This window comes from Aulonocara stuartgranti (assembly GCF_965226115.1).
Source record: "Aulonocara stuartgranti genome assembly, chromosome: 3".
NCBI lineage: Eukaryota > Metazoa > Chordata > Actinopteri > Cichliformes > Cichlidae > Aulonocara > Aulonocara stuartgranti.
Window position 1 is genome coordinate 55,835,745 of NC_138941.1, and position 24,044 is coordinate 55,859,788.

Here is a 24,044-nt window from a genome sequence, read left to right on the forward strand (position 1 = left end):
TTGTTTTTTTTGTTTTCCCCCCCCTTCTCGCGTTGCATTTGTTTGGCTTCTTTACAAAAGTCTTCTCCTTCTTCAACTTTACCTCACTTCTGTTTTGTGTCTTTCCATGTTTCCTGCTTCTGTTTTTGCCTTTTTTGTTATCTGCTCTTTTAGATTTTGTGACTTTTTGTTCCAAGTCCCTAACCTTCTTTTTATTTTTTCAGGACAGAATTGCCCCAGGTTTTTGTTTCAGTTATATACTAAACAAAACCCAAACCAAACCATGCATTCGCCAAACAGACTAAACCCCTCACCTTCTAATGTTGATCTGTGCATCCAGATGTTATAGTTGGTTTAATGCATGCAATAAGGTGTTATTATTTAGATGGCCCGTTGGTGGTTTTCAAGTCTGAACAAGGACAATAGCCAACATTAGTATCTCTAATACAAAGAGTTAGTACCATATAATTTTTATTTTCCTTCATTTTACTGGTTTGGTTTGTTTCCTGCTTTTCAAGTGAATAGTATTGTTTACAAAACACATAATCCAGTTAACTATTTTTATTATTATTTGTAATTATTGTCGTTAGATTTTTTTTTTTACATTAAGCATTACTTTTTTGCTATAATTTTGTTTTGTTTCAGATGAAAATAAATGGAAGCTCATTTTTATGCTTTTCAAACAAAGTTAATGAACAAGAACCACAGACTTTATTTGGTTTCTGTTGTACATGAAACTACAAGGGGGTGGTTTGACTTGTTTTTGGTAGTTCAATTTTAAGACTGGAAGTAGAACAGAAACTGTTAAGTCTAATTGCTGAATGTTGCCATTGTGTTTCTTAAATTTGTACAGTCTTAGTTCAAGCAGTAGGATCAAAGCCATTCCTTTGATCCTGACCACCTCTCCAACCACTCTGTGCTGGGGGAGGTTTTATTGTAGATACATCCTATCTGAAAGATCTGTTTCTTTTGACGTAAGCTTCCTGGGTTTACGACCCTTTGGTCAGCAGGAGGTCTGACACTGACACACACACACACACACACACACACACACACACACACACACACACACACACACACACACACACACACACACACACACATTCTTACAGAACTTCACACATATACATAAAATGCTTTGTCTTAGAACCAAGGGGGCGTGGCTTTGTTCTGACGTGTTTTGTGTGAACTGTCTCTCATTAAAAGGCAGCAGGAGGAGGTCAGATCTGTGGTCATTTTCGTGGTGGACACAGACGAGGCCTCCCTTGCGCAAATAATCGATCGATCGACTGTCTTGTTTTCTTCATGATGAATAAGTCTCTAGAATTAGTGGGGTTTGTGGAAACACAGACCCAACAGAAACCGTACAGAACTACAAAGAAACTCTAGTCACAGCTTTCCTCAAGACTCAGCATGGCAGCTGGTTGGTTTCCACTGGTCTTCAGGTAATACAGAATCAGGCATTCCTTATTGCTGCTCTGTAAGGAAACCTCTGCAAGAAGAAAATAATTTAAATCTATTCAAGGTAAACATTAAGAATTTTGGATGTCATTGGATAGCATTTTACTATAACTTGTGTTCACCTTTACTAATTCACTACTTGATGTTAAGTGTCTTACTCAGTATGAAAGGATGCAAAGGAAACAAAACTTTTTTTTCTCATTTTAAATAAGTTAAAATGGCAAAAAAGCACCAATGATTGTATGACATCAAGGCAGCACAACTGTCCTGAAATTAAGCCTTTACATAGATAAAAAGCCAGCACTCCTTTTATTATTTGCTTCATGTTAGCCAGTAGATGGTGTTGTACTTTCAGTTTTTACCTCCTCATTTCTCTTCTGGCTTCAGCAAATTCATCTCCGCACGAATGTGGCCATGGTTTCCGCCACCTACACACACAAGTGCCCACATGTGCCCCATTAAGCATCACATTGTGCGAGTAAAAAAAGGTACTGATGACATTTTACCTGCTATTAAAGAAGGCGACAAATGACATACATATATTGCCTGGTAAATGACTTAAAGCTCAGTGAACCTTTCAGAACTTTAGAAGTTTGAAGATTTGGGTTTTTTTTTTTTTACAATTACGTTTACAATCTATTAATTTACCACTAGTTTATACACCATTAGAGTAGAGGTGGGAAAATAATTTTCCCATGAGAAACTGGGATTGTTTGGGAGTGCTGGACTAATATGGCCTGGTAAATGGTCTGTATTTATATAGCGCTTTACTAGTCCCTAAGGACCCCAAAGCGCTTTACATATCCAGTCATCCACCCATTCATCATAGAATGAACGTAATTCCAAATCCTTCCTGTTTCTGTGAGCTCATTTTTCTCCAGTCATGTCAGAGCCAAGGTTGCATCTTTACAACTACAGCTTAAGAAAACAGATTTCCAGAATCGTTGAAGCCCAATATGAGTAGAGAGTCACAGGTGAGGGGAGCAAGAAATCTCTGGCTTTGTTTCCAAGTTGCAGTGCACAAACAACGACCATGTCCATTACTTTTAATTCCACAGTTGAAAGTGTCTATTAATGGATGTATTGGACCAACAATTCACCCTTCTTCTGGACAATGGTCTAATCTCTATCCAACCGGTCAATTCATGGAAACAGAAATGACAAGTCAGGATGAGTTAGTCTGAAAATTAGTAATCTGGATTCGGACTTCTCTGAGCTGAGGCATTTAGACAATTACAATGTGTTCCAATATTGTATGTGCAGTGTTTTTGGACAAATATGAGCAGAGTTAGTGACTGAAAACACAATTTTATCACCGATTAAAGAATATGCATCACGAGCCCAGCCTTGTTTTTCTGTGCGACTATGGCTTCAGTCTGAAGTAAAGTTGGCCGTTCCTTTCCTTTTATGTGAGTATATGAATTACACTGTTGCACTTAAAAGTATCTGTTTGAAATAATAAACATACTTTTTTTTATTCACACAATCAGACCCTTTGTGATTGTTTTCAGACTTACAAACCAAAAACTCTCAGACTTTTTTTTCATTTTCTTTTGTTAAATTCAGTGTTGGCAAAGGAGTGTCTGGAAAGTATGAATATATACTTGATTATAAATGTTGTGTTAAATATAAAAAAAAAAAAATCCAAGGCCTCAGCACATCATCTGAGAACCGCTGATGTAGCTGGAGACTGCTGTCAGCAGGCCCCACACAAAAACCTGTTTTGTTAGTATTTAATTTTTAGGTGACAAACTAACACACACACGAATACGCAGGATCTGTACGCAAAGACAATCCTTTCGGTAGCTTTTTTGTTTGTTTGAGTTGTACTGGCCTATCAAGTTTGAGAACACAGGTAAGACTTCTTTGTGGAGAATTAAAGAGGGAACAGATTTTCTCAAGAGTTGTTTCAAAACCGTTGGCTACTGTCTGATAAAACGTTAGCTTTTTTATTATCTTTTTAAAATATTTATCTGTAAACTGTGACAGAAGTGACATACTTTGACCTGAAACCGTGGCTATCATCCCCAACACCTACTAATTGTCAAAGGTGGGTGTCTATCAAGTTACTTTCAAATCTGGGACATAGAGTCCCAGATTTGAAAGTAACTTGAATTAGAATAAAATTTACCTAAAATATGGTCGCTACTGGGCAGTTAGGCTAGAACATTTGGATTTCCTACTGTGCTTAAACCTATCACAATAAATTATAGGGGGGAAAAGAACAACACCATTATGAATTTATGGTTATGATTTTTTTTAAAAACATTTTTGGTGCTGTTAATGGAAACACTGAAAATGATGTAGTAAATAAAACATGTAACTACTGTCATGTAAAAACATTGTTTTGCCTTTATTACAGCTTTACCATGTTGCTATGTTATAACACATATTATCATAGCATTTCTTTCAAGCATATCAATGATGAAAAAAAGTTTTATTTATACTTTAATGGCAAAAAAAGAAAAAGAAAAAGTAAATAGCACATTCACTCCAGGAAAGTCCACCAGACCAGAAAGTGTTCACTGAGGTCACAGGTCAAGGCAGCACAGGGCTGTTTTCCCTTTTAGAACCATTGAAATTGAAGTGAAACTGGAATGCAGTTTGTTTGCAATAAGCTGGCGATGGCTTCCCCCCATTGCATGTCGCATCCTTCTTACATGGTATAAGATGTGAAGATTCATGTGCTTTTCTGCGCTGAGGTGTTTTTTTACTGTCCTCAAACTGCTCTACCAGTTAGTAGCTCAGTTTGAGTAGAGTTTGTTTTTCCTCCTTTTGTCCCTGATGTTATTTTTCATTGTTGTTCTTACCATTCTACCTCTCTCCAACCTGTCTTCCAATGTGATGTTTGTGCTATGTATCTATGGTCGGAAGGGGTCCAATTTCACTGCATTTTGACTTGATTGATTGATTGATATATACAATCTATGATTTTTCCACCTCGGTAAATCTCACTGGATGACTCTCTGGTAGCCAGTGAGGAGGCACCTGTGCTCAGCAGGGTTTTCTTCTCTCTTGAGAGCTTGTTGTATTTTCTGCCAGAAGACTCCAGTGTGCTGAACAGCCTGTGGCCAACTCAGGTAGCTACGCTTCTTCACCAGACTCCTAATTTGGTAGTATGGAGACAGCTGCTTGGCTGGTATGTCCTCCAGAAACACCATGATCAACACATCCTTATGTTCATCAAACAGACGGTAGCTAAAGACACCACACACAGAACAGAACAGACAGTTGAATAAGCATAGGAGCATAGTGACATCATCGGGTGCAAGGACAAAGATGTTGACAATACCTGGCCATCTGGATTTCTCTGGAGCACCACTCACTCTGCAGGTAATGCTGGCTGATCACACAGATAGTCTTCCTGCTGTTATAGATGGCATCTGTGATGTTTTCTACAATGGGCTTACCTGTTTTAAAAATGCACAATAGAAATGGCAGGTGAATTCTTTGTGAAATTAAAAGAATAATTCTTGGTCCTGATTAATTTGTGTCTGCTGGTTTTGAAAATTCTGCACTGGCTGTCGTGCTGATTTCACATTATTTGGTATAAAAACGTAACACTTAACAAATATAGAAATGAAAAACAGAAATGGGTCCAAACCAAGTCTGAAAAAAAGAAGTTTAAATTGCTGACAAAGATATTAAGAGGAAGTGAGCAATGCAGAAGAACGAGCAGGACTTTGACTCAAACAGTCAGAATCAACATTTCGGCTTCTCATTTCCAGCATTTCATAGTCATCAGAAAAGCATCTATACCTGGTTCAAAGTCTCTGTGGTGCAGACAGAGTTTCCAGCCCTGTTGACCCTCCAGCTCTGGAAGCAACTCTCCACAGACCCAAGCTTCATCATGAACATTGTAGGAGACAAAGGCATCGTAGCTGTGAGGAATACCTTTCTTCCTCCTCTTATTATCATAGAGGAAGGCCAGGAAGAGGTAGTAGGTATAGGTGAGGTGCCACCTCAGGAAGTGGTGAATGAAGGATATAAGAAGAGTAAGCACAACTAGAAAAAAGCTAGAAATGAAGCAGAGAAAATTAGCATGCATCCGACAGGAGTCGATTTCAAAGTCCAGGAATTTTTTCCCCTGTTGGCTCACAGGAAATGCACAAGTGTACTGGTGAGCATTAACGATCTGTGTCTGGCTGCTGTTTTGAATCCACTCATTAAAATCAATGCTAGAGCATTCACATGTTAGGCGGTTGGAAGCTAGATCCAGATAGGTCAAAGCAGGGAGGGAGCTGATCACATTCTGACTGACTAGTGTCAATGTATTGTCGCTGAGTTTCAGCCAGGTGAGTGCCGACAGTTTAGCCTCAGCCAGGAAATCCAAAGATCTGAGTTTGTTGTTAGAGAAGTCGAGCATTGTCAGGTTTGGGACAGGCCAGAACACTTCAGATGTTAAATTTGAAATCTCACTATTAGATATCTTCAGAGACTTCAGCTGGGGGGTGTATTTAAATGTGTCGGGGTGCAATGACCCCATAAAAAATTTCTCCATCCATAAGTACTCTAAAGATGTCAGACCATTAAGTACGTCTGACGGAATATCCTCGTGAGTTTCCCTTTTATCAAAGATAATAAGTTTCTTCAATTTGGTTAAATATGAGAAAGGATGTGCATGATGTTGTATTTTCTGATTTTTGGTAATATGGAAGACCAGAGTATTTAAGTTTGTTAGTCCCCTAAAATACTCTTTTACGTAACCCCTACATGACACTTTAAGAGTTTGGAGACTTTTAAGTTCTTCAAATATTCCCGAATGATCAATGCAACTGTCGTCTGATTGTAATTCCAAGTGATCGAGGGAATGGAGTTTTTTGAAGTCTCCTTCCTGTAAATCTGCCAAAGTGTTGTTGTTCAAATACAAATATTTTAGTTTTTCTAAATTTCCTTTGAAGCTATGCTCAAAAGAAAAAATTCCATTCGTTTCTATTTTCAGGACTTTCAAATTAGGCAGATTTTGAAAAATATGCGGTGTGATTCGGGAAATGCGATTGTGGTTTAGATTGAGGTGTCTGAGTGCCCTCAGATGATTAAAGTCAGAGCTGTTGAGTTCGCTGATGACATTGAAGCTCAGGTCCAGAACTTCCAATTTGGAGAGTCCCCGGAGAGCAAGCGGCACTTTGGATAAAACGTTCTTCTGCAGGTCCAGGTGCTTGAGCTGTGTCATTGATTGGAGTGCATGATCAGACATTGTTTCCATCTTATTAAAAGGTAAACTAAGCTCAGTAAGTTGGGAGCAAGACCGCAGCAGGTTATCATTTGCGTGGGTAATTTTGCTACTCCCTATATCGAGAATGTGTAGAGAAGGAATCTGGCAGGCAATATCTATAAGACCACGTTTTATCGGAATTTTCATGAAGTACAGTTTAAGATGTTTAAGTGAGGCAGCAGTCTTTAGCATCTTGCTGTATGCCTCAAAAGTAACATTATTCCCATCCAAGTAGAGGGAAGTTAGGCTCCTCAAGAATGTTTTGTTTGTTACATTCCATTCAATCTTACTATTACATCTCCTGAAGTCCAGTAACTGCAGATGAGGAAACATGTCTTTTGTAATACTGAATTTTCTGAGTTTACACCAAATTATATCCAGTTCCCTAATGTTTGAGCTATTTAAAGGCAGGTCGGAGGACTGGAAAGAAGTAAAATCATTTCCCCCAATGCACAAATTTTGTAAGTGTGGAAGTGTTAATACTGGAGCAATAATTGCAATTTCAGACAGAGAATTGTAGCTCAGATCTACTGAGATTATGTTGACCAGGGACTGAAAGGCCGCCTGCGAGATGGATGAGATCAGGTTTTTATTCAGAGATAATTCTTTTAATTGTGAAAGACCCCGAAACATATTTTCTGTCACCTTTGAGAGGTTATTTCTAGCCAAGACTAGAACCGTTAACTCTGCCAAGTCTGCAAAAGCTCCATCATCAATGTGTACAATCACATTACTTTCAGCGTTTAAAATTTTGAGCTTAGCTAAACCTCTTAAATCTTTGCAGGTGATGTTTGAAATCTTATTTGAGGAGAGATTCAGTGATGTTACATTTCCGGGAATGTCATCTGGAATAGCAGTGAGGTCATGGTCTGTGCATAAAATGGATGTATTATTTTCCTCTTGAGGATAGGGAATTATGCAGTTTTTCAGTGAAAAAGCATGTGAGGGGTTATAGAAACAGAAGCAGAACAGAAATGAGCTGAGTAGCAGAGACACACTTCCTGTAGCTAGCATGTTGAAATGTTGTTTACTTCAGTTTCAGTTTTCTGACAAACTTGGAAGGGGCAAAAAAAATAGTTGTTCATAACATCTGAAAATGACAGGAGAAGAAATTACTCTTAACCATTCAGCGTTCACACCACAGATAGCAACAACATGACGTCTGGTATTCAAAGACACTTTGTATATAGTTTTTATATTGTTTATTTTATGTAATATTCAATAATGATCTGTACATTTAGTCTTTTTCAAGGAAGCAATTTTTTATTCAGTGTTTTCATAAAAGCCTTTGTATACATTTACTACTACTAGGGGGAACAAATGAGATTTAAGGCCTGGACAAGTTTGAAACCTTTTGTTCTTCACATTGGAAAATGACTGAAAATAAAAATAGCCAGCTCCTAATTTGATAAATTCTGCACCCAGCTTTGAAGTCTGCAATGTCACTGAATTGCAGCCAGATGATGCTCACTTTACGTTTTTACATTTCTTCACTTTTTCCCAACACATATGCATTCCCCTTCTCTCTGTCTACCTGGCCTGTGCCACTACACTCGGTGTCTTCAGAATGTCTACCCCCCTTCCTTCTTCCACATATTGGCATGACCCCAGTCTGTCTTTGCATGTGATTGGCTGCATGGTGTGCCCATAAAAAAAATTCTCTCCCCTGTCTGCATGGATTTTTAGCAAGGCTGAAGTTTCAAATCTCACATACCAACGAGCCATTAACAACACATGACACATGAATTTATCTCAAAGGCCAGATATAATTGTGTCAGGAGCTGGGTGTGGCCCAGGGGCCGTATATGAGACGTCCACAGTCATCCATTTGAAGCTTCACTGTTCACATTTAAAAATGATGCTTAGCCAGTGTATTTACAGTCATGGCAAAGGGTTAGATTTACAGATATCCATAGGTGATGGCATGGACTTAATAAAAAATGTACATACCTACGTTAGTGTCACTTTAATATACAGTCAGTTTCTTTTTTTTTAACAGCCCCCCCCCCCCCCCCCCCAAAAAAAACCCTATTTTGATTAAAAGAACCCCCAAAAACTCTTTTCTTGACATTAGTGAACTAGCAGAGCTAGGCCAAGCAGATGGCCCCATTTTAGGGAACAAATATGAAGCAGCAGAGATGAGGTGCTACATAAAGGTTTCCTTGTATGTAACACTTTTTGCTTGCTTGCTTGGTAACCTAGAGCAGTTGCTGTTCAAAATGAAATAACTTGCCTGCTTTAATACTGCTTAACCTCTACTTTCTAGTCACTCATCAGCCTAAAGTTATTTCATGCTATGGATTCTCAGAAAACATGTAGTGTAAAGTACATGGAAGTAGATACCCAAACTCTGAAAAATACAGAATTGCAACTACCATACCCACAAACCATAGATAACACAATACAAACCTGCATACTGCTTAACCTATAGTTATTTACTGTTGTTTGTGTCATATGACGTGTAAATGTACCAACACAGTCCAACAGTTTACACTTAAATTAACTCCACCTGAGGATAATTTTGAATTTTCTTTTTTCATTAGAATTGCAGTAATTCAGTAATATAATATAAATAAAATCAGACTATGGCTAATTTGTTTTTAATATACCATTTTTAGAGTTAAGTTGTTCCATGTCTAATAAAAAAAAGTCCAGTTTAAATTGTTTTTGCAAAGTAAATGTTATTTGCATTAAAACTGACCATATATATATATATATATATATATATATATATATATATATATATATATATATATGCAAGGTCAGTGGTTTTTCATTAAACAAGATAAAAGAAACTTACCTATTCCAAAAAAAAGTTGTTTCTGTCACCAGCTTGATAACAGAACAAAAGAAAAAACCAAGCTGTAACCATTGAGGTCAAACCGACAAAATATAATGGAGTAAATTCAGAGTGAATCACTTGTACAAGGAAGAGGAAGTTGGATGGTTCACTCCCACAGATGCTGCTACTTCTGCAGTCTGTCTACTCAAACCCAAGTATGACTGGTCCATGAAGTAAGACACCACAATGAAAAAAAAATTACTTTCTGCAGCTTGCATGCTTGTCTTCGTTTTTCCTTTTGTTTTTTCATGGTTTTTTCCCCAGTATTTTAGACGAGCCTCGACCGTTGTCCAATTTTATTTATTGAAAGGGATTTTTCAAAGAGATCTTTTAATTGATTTAATCATTTTAGCATTTTTGAAGTCCATACAAGTTGTGCTCTGCAGCCATCCTCCCTGCCCTCACATCTTAAGTGAATATCTTAAGGCTTGTGTGCACAAGTGGGTTGCTTGCTTCCTGTTTCTACTTTGTGGTCTTTAAGAACACTCACTAATAATACTTCATGTTTCTGTATATCCTGTGTGAAATGTCATGTACATTACTGCACAAAAGTTTCCTCACCCAGGGGTGTCCAAGACAATGGTATGTATCTATCCCCATTTGACAAGGATGATGCCATTATTAAGCTTGTCTAGCCACAGAAAATGGCAGCATGTGAGTCACAAAGGTGAAAAAAAAAATGCCTGAATCCTTTTAAAAGCTTTATTTTTTGCAGGTTTTATAAATTTAAGGTTTTACCAACAAATAAACTTAGATTTTGTTTTCAAAACTGTCAAATTGTTCAGATTTTGAAAATGTAATTGATTTTCAGTATGTTAGTTCGCTGAAAATGTTGAAGCTCAGGTCTAAGAGTTGAGGTCAAAGAGAGCAACTGGGACCAAGTAACTGAGCTCAGTGAGATTAGACCAAGACTTTAGCAGGATGTCATTTAGAGCACCAGTTTTCGCAAATATTACATCAAAAACTACTAGAGGAGGAATTTGGGAGATGACGTCTGTGAAATCAGGCATTCAGGGTTCTGTCTTCCCTCCATTACTTGAATTTAGTATAAGACAAATGATACAATGTTCATAATGGGGTGTTCAAACCCCCAGCTGTTCACAGAAGATGACTGTTCCTTCTTCAGCCTGGTTCTGCTGGAGGCTTATTTCTATTAAAATTGGGTTTTTCCTTTCCACAGTCACCAAGTACTCGCTCAAAGGGCCGGTCACCAGTCAAAATGCCCAGGCCAATTTTTTGTCCCAGTCCAGCCCTGCTCTGAACTAGCGGGCCTGCTGAAAGCACAGACCCAACAGCTTGCTCTTCTACTGCCTGGGTTGGTACACAGGGGCCACGAGGAGAACAGGAAGGCCACACAAAGTGTAATTAACATTGCCCAAAAAAATCCGCAGATCCTCCTATCTCAGGAAAAACAGTGCTGTCACAGGTGACCCCTTACACCCCTTACACCCCCCCCCCCCCCCAATGCTACCCCTGCCCACTCACCTCACCAATCTGTGCCACAGTCTGACTAACCCCCATAACTCAATAACTTGTACTACTTCCAAACACTTTGTTCTCCAATGTGTCTTTCTCTTGATTATATCTACATTTCTCCTGTTTGTTATTTATTCCTGCTGTCTATTTATATTTTATTCCTACACAGTTGTCGTGGAGCACCCATAATTCCATAATTTAGTTGTACATGTACAATAAAAGCGCTATTCTATTCTATTCTATTCTATTCTATTCTATCCTTTATTAGAGAAACTGCATTTGCAGACGACAGGGGAATTAAAATCAAACAATCAAGATGTAATTACAGTGCAGTCTTTCACCTTTGATTCAAAGTTTGACTAAAGTATTGCATTAAGTGTTTAGAAATTAGAGACATTTTAATACAGTTTTCCATTTTCAGGGGTTCACAGTTGATAAGAATCGACTGACAAGCTGTTCGATGGCAAAAGTGAGGCCTGTGACCTTATTACCATTATTAAGTTTCACTTTGTCAAATTCATTTGAGTCACTTCAGATCAATGTTTAATGAAGCACTTCATGAGGAAGCTGTACAGTTTGCACCCAAGACTTCTGCATTCACACAGTGCACTGCGGTCAGTATCATAAACTGATACCCTCCCACCACACAGGCAGGAGGCTCTAAGGCCGTAAGACTGATCAACTCCATTGCTCACTGATAACTCAGTTGTTCTGATGCGCTGCACTGTTTTTGTTCGGTTTTATTTTATTTACTATGCTTCTACTATGCTACTATTCTTTGTATTTAAGCACACTAATCTGTTTTTTGTGTGTTTTTTTAAATGCTGTCACTGTGCTGCTATAATTTTAAAATGCTGCTCCAGTTTAAATGTTTCAATATGCTGCACTATAGTTGTTTTATGTTGGTGACAGGCAGTTTATTTTATTGTTTATTATTTATCTTAATTTTCATGAGGATAATGGAACCTTGAACCTATTTCAAAACTCTGAAACTTCTGTAAAGAGACAAACCACTGAATTACCTTTATTTTAAACACACTTTCCACATGCCAGTAAAATGATATAGTACAAAAACTCATACCATTCCACATCATCAGAGCATCAATAAAAAACAACAAAAAAGCATGAGCTACCGAAACACTGCTGCTGCTGACTGTCACTCCAGCCCTCAGGTAGTGTGATAGTCAGGTGACGTATCAAGGAAACCAGCAGTGTGCTGCCTAAGCATTAGGACAGCAAGGATACATCCGTGTGACCGTGTGACAGTTTAGTACAAGTAACAAGAAACCATACATGTTATATTTTTTGTAACACACAATTAATTATATCTGTAAATACAAATAATATGAGATGATAAACTAGAAAATACATTTAGTCTTCTGGCAGAAGGCTGTTCACCAGTGTGTTGAACAGCCTGTAGCCAGTTCAAGTAAGTGCTCCTCTTCATCAGTCTCATTATTATTTTGTTATATCAGATTATAATAGCATTTCATTTCTAAGCACATCAACTATGAAAAAAGTTTATTCACACTTTTATGGCAAGAAATGTCATTTAGTATATTTACTCCTGACAGGATGAGCACAACAAACACGTTAATATGTTACAATTGTGTACATGTGTTAATAAAAATGCACATATAGTTCTTGTTACATTGAGTTCTACATTTATAAAACAGACAACATGAAATAAGACTTGACACTTTTGACTGAGTCCATACACTCCAGGAAAGTCCACCAGACAACAAAGTGTTGCTGAGGTCACAGGTCAAGGCACCATAGGGCTGTTTGCCACTAGACACCTACAAGCAACCTTATTGAAACCACAGGAGCCCTGCTGGGCATTAGAAGTACTGCAAGTTTATCCACTTCTGCAGAAGCTTCACCTCTCTGATCCAGAAGCTACCATGTTTACCCATACACTTCGACAAGCAACCTTATTGAAGCCAGAGGAGTTTCCCCCTGCTGGGCATTAGAAGTAATGCATTTTAGCCACTCCTGCATTAGCGTGACCGCTCTGTTTAAATATACACAATATATATATACAATCTGTGATTTTTCCACCTGGGTTAAATCTCACTGGATGACTCTCTGGTAGCCAGTGAGGAGGCACCTGTGCTCAGCAGGGTTTTCTTCTCTCTTGAGAGCTTGTTGTATTTTCTGCCAGAAGACTCCAGTGTGATGAACAGCCTGTGGCCAACTCAGGTAGCTACGCTTCTTCACCAGACTCCTAATTTGGAAGTATGGAGACAGCTGCTTGGCTGGTATGTCCTCCAGAAACACCATGATCATCACATCCTTGTGCTCATTGAAGAGACGGAAGCTAAAGACACCACACACAGATTAATCAATGTAGAAACTGGTGACATCATTACATGTAAGAACAAAGAGTTGGTAACCATACCTGGCCATCTGGATTTCTTTGGAGCACCACTCACTTTGCAGGTAATGCTGGCTGATCACACAGATAGTCTTTCTGCTACAATAGATAGCCTCTGTAATGTTTTCGACGATGGGCTTACCTGTAAAAACAAAAATCTGACACATCAAACATGTCAGCATTGTGTTCTAAAATGACACAGGTAAGTTACATAAAATTTATCTTTGTACCAGTTAAAAGATTTCAAAGGTATTCTCACTTCTGAGAATAGTGGGGCTTAAATTCCATTCACTCCAACTTTGGTTGTACTTTTTTTTTTTTTTTTTTTTTTAAGCAATGGTGAGTAAGCAAAAAACTATTTTTTAAGTCACTGAGGCGTACTGTCAGGGGTTGCTGAGTGGATGTGGAGAAAAGGACTCAAACGCAGGACTCACGGTGAAGATTCAGGGTGTTTATTGTGAGGGACGAATGACGAAAACAGGAGATGGCTGACTGACTGAATAACTGACTGAACGGCTGACTGATCTGAACTTGGAAGGCAAACATGGGGCATAGACAGCAGTGACAACATCAATGACGCGACGCCGACCAGGAGAGAACTGAGGACTTAAATACACTGGCTGAACAATGACTGACAGGTGACAGGTGAGTGAGCAGCTGAACACAATTGAACTAACGATGCATGGAATAAGAACTAGAACATAATGCACACAGAGTAACGTAACACAAAACAGGAAGTGGAACGTACAGAGGATAAACAGTGAACATGAACTGAAAATACTGGGTCAACGACCCAGAAACCCTGACACGTACACTGATGCTGAATTAAATTCCAGCTAATGAGAATCTATAATTTTCTTTTGTGAAATTCTTAAGTCTATACTTTGTTAATTGGGCAGCTACATATATTTGTTTTGGATTGGAACAGTTGACAAGCTCAATGGAGAACAGTGGAGATGGATGATTGTCTCTGGCTAAACATTTTTAAAGTCTGTCTAAAAGTGCCCAATTTACTAATGGCAGCTGCTAAAAGATTCTACAATATTCAACTTTTACGTTTGCCAAAATCTAATTTAGTGAAGATTTTCTTACAGGCCTGTAAGTGCAAAATACATCTTTGGTGCTTTTCTCTTTTCAATGCAGTAAACAAAATCAATGAAAGTAATTTCATGTTTATAGATTTTAAATATGGAAGAAACTTAGATGTTTTCAATTGAATTAAAGCTTTGGGTACACATGGCCTTCTAGGGGCTTGTTCATGGTTTCAGCAAAAAAAAAAAAAGTTCTTCCAGAGTAAACCTTTCATTTTCCCAGATGTAGGATGCTTTGTCAGCTGAGTAGCACATCTATATACTACTTTTTGAGGTTTAAAGATCAGTTTGTAGCGTTTCTCTAAATGGTCAGTCTTTTAGATCTAGCATTCAAACTGCAGTTTGTGAGTCACATGTCATTGCTATTTTTGTTTTGACACTGTAGACGCTGTTTATATTTTTGCAGTGCTGTCAAAGAGAAAAAAAAGATACTGTGGTGTTAAAACTTGATCTTTTTCGGTACCACTGAAAAGCGGAACAAAAAGAAACAATTGTATTTATAGGAAAGAAGACACAGAGTTTGTGTGCTAGCTTCATTAAATATTGAGCTAAAAGTAGAACAGAGGCTAATGAAAAGCATCTATACCTGGTTCAAAGTCTCTGTGGTGCAGACAGAGTTTCCAGCCCTGTTGACCCTCCAGCTCTGGAAGCAACTCTCCACAGACCCAAGCTTCATCATGAACATTGTAGGAGACAAAGGCATCGTAGCTGTGAGGAATACCTTTCTTCCTCCTCTTATTATCATAGAGAAAGGCCAGGAAGAGGTAGTAGGTATAGGTGAGGTGTGACCTCAGGAAGTGATAGATGAAGGATGCGAGGAGAGTAAGCACAACTAGACTAGAGCTAAAAAGGAAGCAGAGCAAGGCAGCATCTATCCAACAGGAGTCAAAACCAAAGTCAAGGAATTTTTTTCCCCGTTGGCTGACAGGAAATGAGCAAGTGTACTGATGTGCATTAACAACCTGTGTCTGTTTGCTGCCTTGAATCCACTGGATAAGACCGTAATTAGAACATTCACATGTTAAAAGGTTAGCAGATAGATCCAGATATTTCATGGTTAAAAGGGATTGGATAACTGTTTCACTGATTACGAACAATTCATTGTTGCTGACATCGAGCCATCTGAGTACTGGCAGTTTGGCCTCTGCTAGAAAATCCAAAGACCTGAGTTTATTGTTGGAGAGGTCGAGCATCATCAGGTTTGGAATTGGCAAGAACACGTCAGATGTTAAAACGGAAAGCTCGCTGTAAGTAATTGTGAGACGTTTCAGTTGCGGTGTGTGTTTAAATGTGTCTGGATGCAAAGATCCCATGAAGTATGCCTCTGTTATTAAGTACTCTAAAGAAGTCAAACCACTGAGAACATCTTTTGAAATATCGTAAAATCCTCTATGAACCTTGATATGAAGCTTCTTCAGTTTCGGTAAATTTGAGAAAGGGTTATCGCTTTGTTTGGAGCTGTTATGTGGCAGGCTAGAGACAACATTTAAGATCAGAGTGCTTAAGTTTGGCAGCCCACTGAAATGCTCATAAAAATAAATATCACCTTGCATAAGAAGGAACTGGAGGTTATAGAGTCCCTTTAACCCTCCTTCCTCAACATTGTTACACATGCGTACATCTAAATTCAAATAACGAAGGGAAGACAGATTACTGAAGACTCCTTGAAAGAGATTTATAAGCTCATTGTTTTTCAAATACAAACACTCCAGTGTCTGTAATTTAAATTTAAAAGAATAATCGAATGATGAAATCTTATTGTTTTCAAGATTTAGGATTTTCAAATTGTTTAAATTTTCAAAAACACACTCAGAGATATAGGATATATGATTGTGGCTCAGATCGAGTATTGTTAGGCTTGTTAAATTCCAGAAGTAAGGACAGTAAAGTTCACTGATGTCATTGATGCTAAGGTCATAGACTTCCAATGTGGTGAGTCCTTGGATGGCAACTGGCAGTTCGGACAGTTCATTATTTTGTAATATCAGGCTCCTGAGCTGTGTCATTGACTGGAGTGCATTATCAGCCATGCTTTTTATATTGTTAAATGATAAGTTGAGGTTAGTTAGGTGAGAACAAGACTGTAGCATGTGCTCCTTTAAGGTGTAAATCTCACTACTGCTTACATTCAGAGTTCTAAGAGAAGGAATTTTGCAGGCCACGTCTATGAAATCATCATCTATCCACTTTTTCATGTTATCCATCTGAAACTCTTGAAGAGAGTAAGCAGTCTGCAGAATCGCTCTGTACACTTCAAAGCTAAGAGAAGTTTCACTCATTTGCAGTCTCGTCAGGCTCTTTAAAAAAGTCTTGTTTGACAATTCCCACTCGATGTCCCCGTTCCAGCCTCGCAAGTCCAGAGACTGCAGATGAGGAAAAATGTCTCTTGTAATGCTGAACTTCTTCACTGAATCCAAACACAGGGTGAGTAGGTTTGAGGTATTTACATGGAGGTCATTTGACTGAAAAGAAGTAAAGTTGTTGTAACATACAAACAAATGTTGTAAAGTTGGGAGTCTAATAATGTGATCAATATCTGAAATTTGATGCAGAAGGTTATAGCTCAAATCTACTGAGTGTACGCTGACCAGGGGCTGACAGGCCACAGGGGAGATAAATGAGATCTGGTTCCAGTCCAGAGACAGTGTCTCTAACTTGGAAAGACCCTGAAACATGTTTTCTGTCAGTGTTGCGAGCCTATTTATACTCAAGATGAGAACCTTTAACTCTACCAAGTCTGCAAAAGCTTCACCATCAATTTGTGAAATCCAATTTTTTTCCAAATTTAGAACTTCAAGCTTGAATAAACCTTCCAAATTCATCCTGGTAATATTTGAAATGTAGTTTGACTTGAGATTTAGCAATACTGCATTTTTGGGAATGTCATCTGGAATAGCAGTGAGGTAACGCTCTGTGCAAGTGACTAACACATTAGATTTTTCTGTATAGATAATTGTGCAGTTTTTCAGTGAAAAAGCAAGTAAATGTTCACAATGAAAGAAACACAAAAGAAGTGAGAAAAGCAGCAGAGGCCAAACTCCTGTAGCTAGCATGTTGATCTTGGGAAGCAGTACTGTTTCCACTTAGAGATGGGGGTATTCTGTTGTTCAATATACCTGAGTCGGGCAGGATAAAAAATAAAATTGAAGGTGTTAGTCTGATTACATTACCATGTCATCATTTTAGCACAGAATAAAACAACGTGAGATTTGCTGCAACTAGTGATGAAAAATTCGTGATTTTGATTTGTTGTTCCAGTAAACCTCTGAGACACACCTCTAATCGGTATGTCTCAGAGGTTTCACTGGAACAACAAATCAGAATAGTGAACTGCTGGAATCCTACTATACATTTAACTTCAGTGAAAGCTTCATCTAATCCAGAAGGTTACATGAAGAGGATACAAATGGAAACCCACCTAGACTAACATCAAAACAACTAGTAGCTCAGTGATACGCAAGTAACTGCTATCACAGCTGGAGAAGGAAGAAGTAGAACACAAATGCTATGGCAAGGTGGAGCCAGGATTTAAAATCAGGAGTGAGATATAATTATCTCCACCCTTCAAGATCAGCTGGCAAGCCCCATAAACAACTGGTATGTTGAATGTGAGAGCAGTTGACCTGAAAGAGAAGATCATGGCTAAGTTGGCTAAACCTGGACCCTCTGTGCTTATTACCAAGATTACGTGAATTACCCTGTAAATGTCTACTAGCAGATGTGAATGCAGCATTACCGTTAGTGAAACCAACTAGCTGGTCTATGCCACAGCTACAGTGATCCCTGATATGCTTGACTAATAACAATCACAAAGAACAGCAAGACTAGATGACAACATCAAGGCAGCACAGAGGGAAGTTAGACAGATTTCAGAATTGCAGAAAGGTCAATCCATCCATCCTTCCACCCAGTCTCCTCTGGTTGTCTTTATCATCATCACAGGGGGTGCTGGATCTTGTCCTAGCTATCATAGGGTAAAACGCGGGGTATACCCTGAACAGGTTGTCATGGCCTTTTATGCTCCAAACACCAAAAAAGTCCAAGAAAAGGCCATGGGTGGCAACGGAAGGTTTGTTTTAGAATGCAATTCTGACTTCATTGTTTAAAATTATATGGCGTTTATTTTGTGGAAAATTCTAAACAAAAATCAACCAAATAACTTCTTACAACTTAAAATTTAATGAAAGTTAACTTAATTTGCTTTCACAACTTCAAAAAGTGGTCAAATTTTTTTTAAACCCCCCCCGTCGTCCCATCTGACACTTGGCAAACAAAAAACCTCTTTACCACACCCCTCCAGGGTGCTCTTAATCCCTTGATTAATGCGAAGGTCCATATGCTAATAAACCAATCACTTTCCAAAAACTGTTCCAAAAATTAATTACAAATTTACATAACAAAACTAGGTCAGCATATTCCTACAACTTTAAAGAAAAAACAAAAATTAGTAAAAATTGAGATTTATAAGCATTCAACATTTCTTCCTGTTAAAAGGGAGTTTTTTTCCTTCCCACTGTCACCAAAGTGCTTGCTGTTCAGGGCTTGTCTGAAAGTTGGGGTAGTATTATGTATTATTGTCTTGGTCTTTGTTGTAATTTGACAGCATATAAATAAAACTGAATCGAATCAAATTCAAAGGGTAAATCTCTGAGATGATTCGCTGTGGGAGAATCGGTATGTTTGATTTGGCACAGATTTTGCATCACATGTTCTTCCTGACACAGCATCTATCTGGGCCTAAGAACATCATTATGAGTCAACCGCATTATAACTTGACTTGAAAGGGAAATGAGTTAACCATTACAAAATGGAGCTACTTGCTTTGGTGACAGTATGGGCTGGATTATCTAATGGACACTGGCTCAGCCAGCTCGAGGGTTTCATCTAAGTAGCACAAATTTTTTTTTCCTTGAATTGTACAAAATTTGATTTGTATTTTCAAAACCAATCATCTATAGCTTTCTTATAAAAAAAAAGCATTTTCTTGGCCATTGACATCAATATTACTCTCAAAAAACCAAAGAGCAAACAACATATAAATGCAACATAGATAATAAAAATAAATATAAGACAGTTCAGTGTGCTAGGTTTCCATCATTACAAAATCTAGTTCTGAGAAAAACCTTGATACTGCTTAACTGATTTGGATTTTAATCCTGAGATTTTTTTAAGTGTGTGTTTTAATGTCAGCTACATCTCAACAGCTTTAAAGCAAAATAACAGATTTTTTGATTTAATGTGACCACATTTGTGTCATATTTTTTCTCTCCAGTAAACGCAAATAATATTGTTAGGGTTTATAAACAGAGTCTTACCTCTTTCATAAGTTTTTCCTTGAGACATGAAAATGGCCTGAACTCAGAGTGGATGCGCTTCAAGTGCTATTAATCTGAAGAAGACAACAGTGGAAATTGTTTTGTTTTTCCCGTCTGACACATAATGGGGAAGTTGGACTGCTAAATCACAAAAGGTTTTAGCTCTCACTGCTGTATCGTATCATTTCCTGTTTCTATTATGATGCTGATGTTTTGTGTAGGCTGTTTAATTAAAAACTTTTTAGATAAAGACTTATTTCATTGTGTAATCTTCACTGTTTTTGTCCAAAACACAATCTCTGTTGCATCACCTGACTCTTGCTTGCAACAAAAAGGAGTTTACACAACGAAGATATGAACAATATAAAGATATGATTATTTATTAAAATTTATTTACAAAAGGTGGAAACAGAAATGTCAGCAAGTCAGGGGTGAAATGAGAACAATTGACAGCGCTACCCATGAGTCACATGAAGTTCAAATGTGCTTATCAGTGCACCAGTGAAAACTCAGTTCCTATTTACACCAACTCTGCTACTCACCAACATCCCTCACCAAGGAATAAAACTTGTGGGAGAAGTAGCTCAATACCTGCTCCATCCTGATGCAACAATACTGCCCCAGCATCCACTTTGCTAGCGTCTACCTTCAGCTTGAAAGAATCTCTGAGATGGGGTCTCTCAAGCCCTGGAGCAGAGGCAAGGATAGCCTTGACATCCTCAAAGATTGTCTGATAATGATCTGACCATTGGAACAAAACCTTGGGACTTAAGGAGTCAGTTAGAGGAGCAACCACTGCAGAGAAATTCTCACAAAACCCACAATAATAACCCACCATTCCAAGAAAGTGTGGAAGTTCTTTCTCAGTAGTGGGAGAATTGAAGTGATCAGTAGCTTCCACTTTAGCTCTTACTGGATGTACCTGGCCCTGTCCAGCCACCTTACCCAAGTAAGTCAAAGTGGCCCCAGAAGTTTGCAGATGACACGGCCATCATGGGGTGTATCTGGGATGATCAGGAAGAGGAGTACAGAAGTCTGGTGAGGAACTTTGTCGCATGGAGTCACACAAACCACCTGCAACTCAACACCTCAAAGACTAAGGAACTGGTTGTGGACTTCGGGAGGTCCAGAGAAGGCTCACTGCCGGTTCAGATAGAGGGGGAGGAGGTGGAGGTGGTCAACAAGTACAAGTACCTCGGGCTGTGGGTGGACAATAAACTGGACCGGTCATGCAACACAGAGCACCTGTATAAAAAAGCCCAAAGCCGACTGTACTTCCTCAGGAGGCTGAGGTCTTTTAACATCTGCAGGAAGCTCCTGAGGATGTTTTACCAGTCGGTGGTTGCTGGAGTACTTTTCTATGCTGTGGTGTGCTGGGGGAGCAGCACAGCAAAGAAGGACTCATCCAGGCTGGAGAAACTGATCAGGAGGGCTAGCTCTGTGGTCGGCATGAAGCTGGACACTCTGGTGACAGTGGCAGAGAAAAGGACATTAAAGAAACTGCTGGACATTATGAACAATGCCGGGTATCCTCTGCACACGGCCATAAACAATCAGAAGAGTCTGTTCAGTGACAGGTTGCTTCTCCCCAAGACAAGAACTAACAGACTTAAAAACTCCTTTGTCCCACACGCCATCAAACTGTTTAACTCCTCTCTGGAGGGGAGAGGGAGGGGAAACAGGAGGACAAAGGAGGGGGGAACAACTAAGCTGTAGTGCCTCTTCACCTCACTGTACAATACCTTGTGCAATACTTTTTGTAAATAGTCAACAGTGCAATAGACTCAATACTTGAAATGTGCAATTCACTTGTATTTTTATTTTTTTATTCCTATTTATTCTATTTATCCCCTTTGTATATTTTATTTATATTTGTCTCTGTATTTATATGTGTGTGTGTGTGTGTGTGTGTGTGTGTGTGTGTGTGTGTGTGTGTGTGTGTATATATATATAACAATTCTGTAACTGTAACTTCGGTCGTTGCTGTGCTTTTTTTGGAAGTCGAATTTCCCAGAGGAACCCACCCGAGGGATTAATAAAGTTCTATCTTAGCTTATCTTATCTTATCTTAGTAAACTCACACTTGGCAAGGTTCGCTGTAAGATTTTCCAAAGTTATGCAATCAAGGAAAGCACAGATGGACTTAAGATGATCTTGCCAGGTGTTGCGATAAATACCACTATATTATCTAAAAGCACAGCCCACCCTTCCACACCAGAAACCACAAAACTCATTAGGCGCTTGATTGAGGGAAGACACATAGCATACAGGCTTAACCCTTAACCAACACAACAGGCCTAGGCTAAGCGTGTACCTTCTTCAATCACAATTTGTTTATACACCACATTGTATTTACCCACATAGCAAAATTGGTATGGCCCGGATCTTGCCGTCACTCCTAAAGCTTCCCCCTCTTTCTAATCAAATCAAATCAAATCAAATCAAATCACTTTTATTGTCACATCACATGTGCAGGCACACTGGCACAGCACATGCGAGTGAAATTCTTGTGTGCGAGCCCCACAAGCAACAGAGATGTGCAAACACAACAACACAAACGAGCAAAATACAAGAATGGCCAACCTGAAACTAATAAATATATGTACAATATATAATAGTGTATGCATTTCTGGATGTGTATACTAAATATTTTCCTACGTGTGTGTGTGTGTGTGTGTGTGTGTGTGTGTGTGTGTGTGTGTGTGTATACACATTTTTACAAATTAAATAGTAAAAAAAAAAAAAAAAAAAAATAATAATAATAATAATAGTAATAATAAAATATATAAAATATACAGAGTTGAATATGTGCAAAAACAACCAAATGTCATGTCACCATATCATTTTTGATTGGTCGACATGCATTTTCCACCAACACGAAAGGGCAGTTTTTTGTTTTGCAGCAAAAAACCAGCAGGCACAGAGTCCTCTGGCCAACACAAAGAAATTGATGATGGTGGCCGAATACGCGACTGAGCTAATGACTGAACTGAAGGTTGAGCTGCAACCTGACCAGGTAACAGAACTGCAGGCTGCGCTAAAGGCCAAGTAGAAACACAGATCGACAGAGGAGCAGGCTCATTGAAAACAGTCTTTGTCAAATTAGCTCTCTGCTCTGAGTGAGCAGATGCAGATCAACAGAAGTCCTTAACATTCTCAGTTTTTTAATTAACAGTCCTGGTGATTTTAACTCCAGGCTTGGAAGAAGCAGAGTGACTACAGTTTTTCACACTCAATGTAGGCTCAGAAAAGGCAAAAACAGCGAGCCGGAGCGGGAGCAGCTCAGCGAGCCACCGGCTGAGGAGCCAGCGCCGCTGCTGGAGGACCTCAATGAGCCGGAGCGACCGTTGCCAGCAGAGGAGCTCGGCGAGCCGGGGATTGGCGAGCGGGAGGAGCTCAGCGAGCCTGTGGAGCCTGCGCTGCCTCCGTAGGAGCTCGGAGGTCCGGAGGGACCCGCTCAGCCAGAACTGGAGGTCAGCGAGTCAGAGGGATCTCCACGTCTGGCGTGCCCTCCACGCCATCCACGTCCAGCACGTCCACGTCAGCGACCAGCGCGTCATCGGCCATGTACCACACCTCGCTGTTGCTCACCGGAGCAGCGCCGCCACCGTCAGACCCGGGGCAGGCCGCCTGGGGAGCAGCGCCACCGCCGCCGCCGGGCCCGGGGCAGGCCGCCTGGGGAGCAGCGCCGCCGCCGCCGTCGGACCCGGGGCGGCCACCGGAGCTGCTGTGTTTCCACCAAGGGGTTGGAGGTAGGCCACCTGAACTGTTTTTCCGCCGCTGCCTAACCGACCGCAGGTCCCGCTTGTTTTGCCGTCAAACAAGTTGTTGTGTGGTGGCTGTTTAACGGTGAGGTTTTGGGGCCTTCCGTCCTGGACCCCCCGCCACCCGCCCTGGGTTGGTTGTGCTGTACTTTTTGTTTGTTTTTTTGTTTTGGGTCGTCGGGACGACCTTAGAGGGGGGGTACTGTCAGGGTCCTGGGTCTGAGCGACCCAGGATCCCTGGGCAGTCATGGATTGGTGATATTATATGTATTTTTGGTGTTGCTGCTGCTCTTCTCCATGCTTGTAGATGTGAGTGTGTGTGTGTGTGTGTATGGGTGCAGGTGTGTATGTACACTGGTTTACAGGTGCCTTCAGGCCTGGTGGGTGTTGCCCAGCTAGGGGACTGGCCACACCCGAAGCTAGACGCCTGCCGCTGATCAGGGCTCGTCGGGGGAGCTACTTAGGAGAGTCTTGGAGCTCCCACCGACGCGGGATCATTCCATGAGACTCCACGTTAGTCATCC

The 24,044-nt window shown here is 39.7% G+C and overlaps 2 protein-coding genes across 3 annotated transcripts; both read right to left on the bottom strand.

The window, feature by feature from the left end:
• Positions 1 to 3,769: 3,769 nt before the first annotated feature.
• Positions 3,770 to 9,637, bottom strand: LOC309692964 (uncharacterized protein). The gene is made up of 4 exons (XM_082511883.1): positions 9,456 to 9,637; positions 5,200 to 7,745; positions 4,733 to 4,850; positions 3,770 to 4,638 (listed from the first exon to the last, which is right to left on the bottom strand). The coding sequence occupies exons 2-4, from the start codon at positions 7,667 to 7,669 to the stop codon at positions 4,392 to 4,394; spliced, it is 2,835 nt and encodes a 944-aa protein (XP_082368009.1). The 5' UTR covers positions 7,670 to 7,745; positions 9,456 to 9,637; the 3' UTR covers positions 3,770 to 4,391.
• Positions 9,638 to 12,389: 2,752 nt separating this feature from the next.
• Positions 12,390 to 19,813, bottom strand: LOC309699164 (toll-like receptor 13). Of its 2 annotated transcripts, XM_082522050.1 has the most exons (4): positions 19,757 to 19,813; positions 15,028 to 17,557; positions 13,375 to 13,492; positions 12,390 to 13,293 (listed from the first exon to the last, which is right to left on the bottom strand). In XM_082522050.1, the coding sequence occupies exons 2-4, from the start codon at positions 17,492 to 17,494 to the stop codon at positions 13,047 to 13,049; spliced, it is 2,832 nt and encodes a 943-aa protein (XP_082378176.1). In that variant the 5' UTR covers positions 17,495 to 17,557; positions 19,757 to 19,813; the 3' UTR covers positions 12,390 to 13,046. The 2 variants fall into 2 exon arrangements, with proteins under 2 accessions (XP_082378176.1, XP_082378177.1); XM_082522051.1 differs by lacking the exons at positions 15,028 to 17,557; positions 19,757 to 19,813 and adding an exon at positions 13,785 to 13,983.
• Positions 19,814 to 24,044: the final 4,231 nt, after the last annotated feature.

Bases quoted from the DNA above. Each gene is read 5' to 3' on its own strand.
- LOC309699164 (XM_082522050.1), bottom strand. From the start codon at position 17,494: ATGCTAGCTACAGGAGTTTGGCCTCTGCTGCTTTTCTCACTTCTTTTG. The intron at 13,493-15,027 runs GTATAGATGCTT...TTGTTTTTACAG, and splicing joins CCACAGAGACTTTGAACCAG to GTAAGCCCATCGTCGAAAAC. The intron at 13,294-13,374 runs GTATGGTTACCA...TGGTGTCTTTAG, and splicing joins AAAGAAATCCAGATGGCCAG to CTTCCGTCTCTTCAATGAGC.
- LOC309692964 (XM_082511883.1), bottom strand. From the start codon at position 7,669: ATGCTAGCTACAGGAAGTGTGTCTCTGCTACTCAGCTCATTTCTGTTC. The intron at 4,851-5,199 runs GTATAGATGCTT...TTTTTAAAACAG, and splicing joins CCACAGAGACTTTGAACCAG to GTAAGCCCATTGTAGAAAAC. The intron at 4,639-4,732 runs GTATTGTCAACA...TGGTGTCTTTAG, and splicing joins AGAGAAATCCAGATGGCCAG to CTACCGTCTGTTTGATGAAC.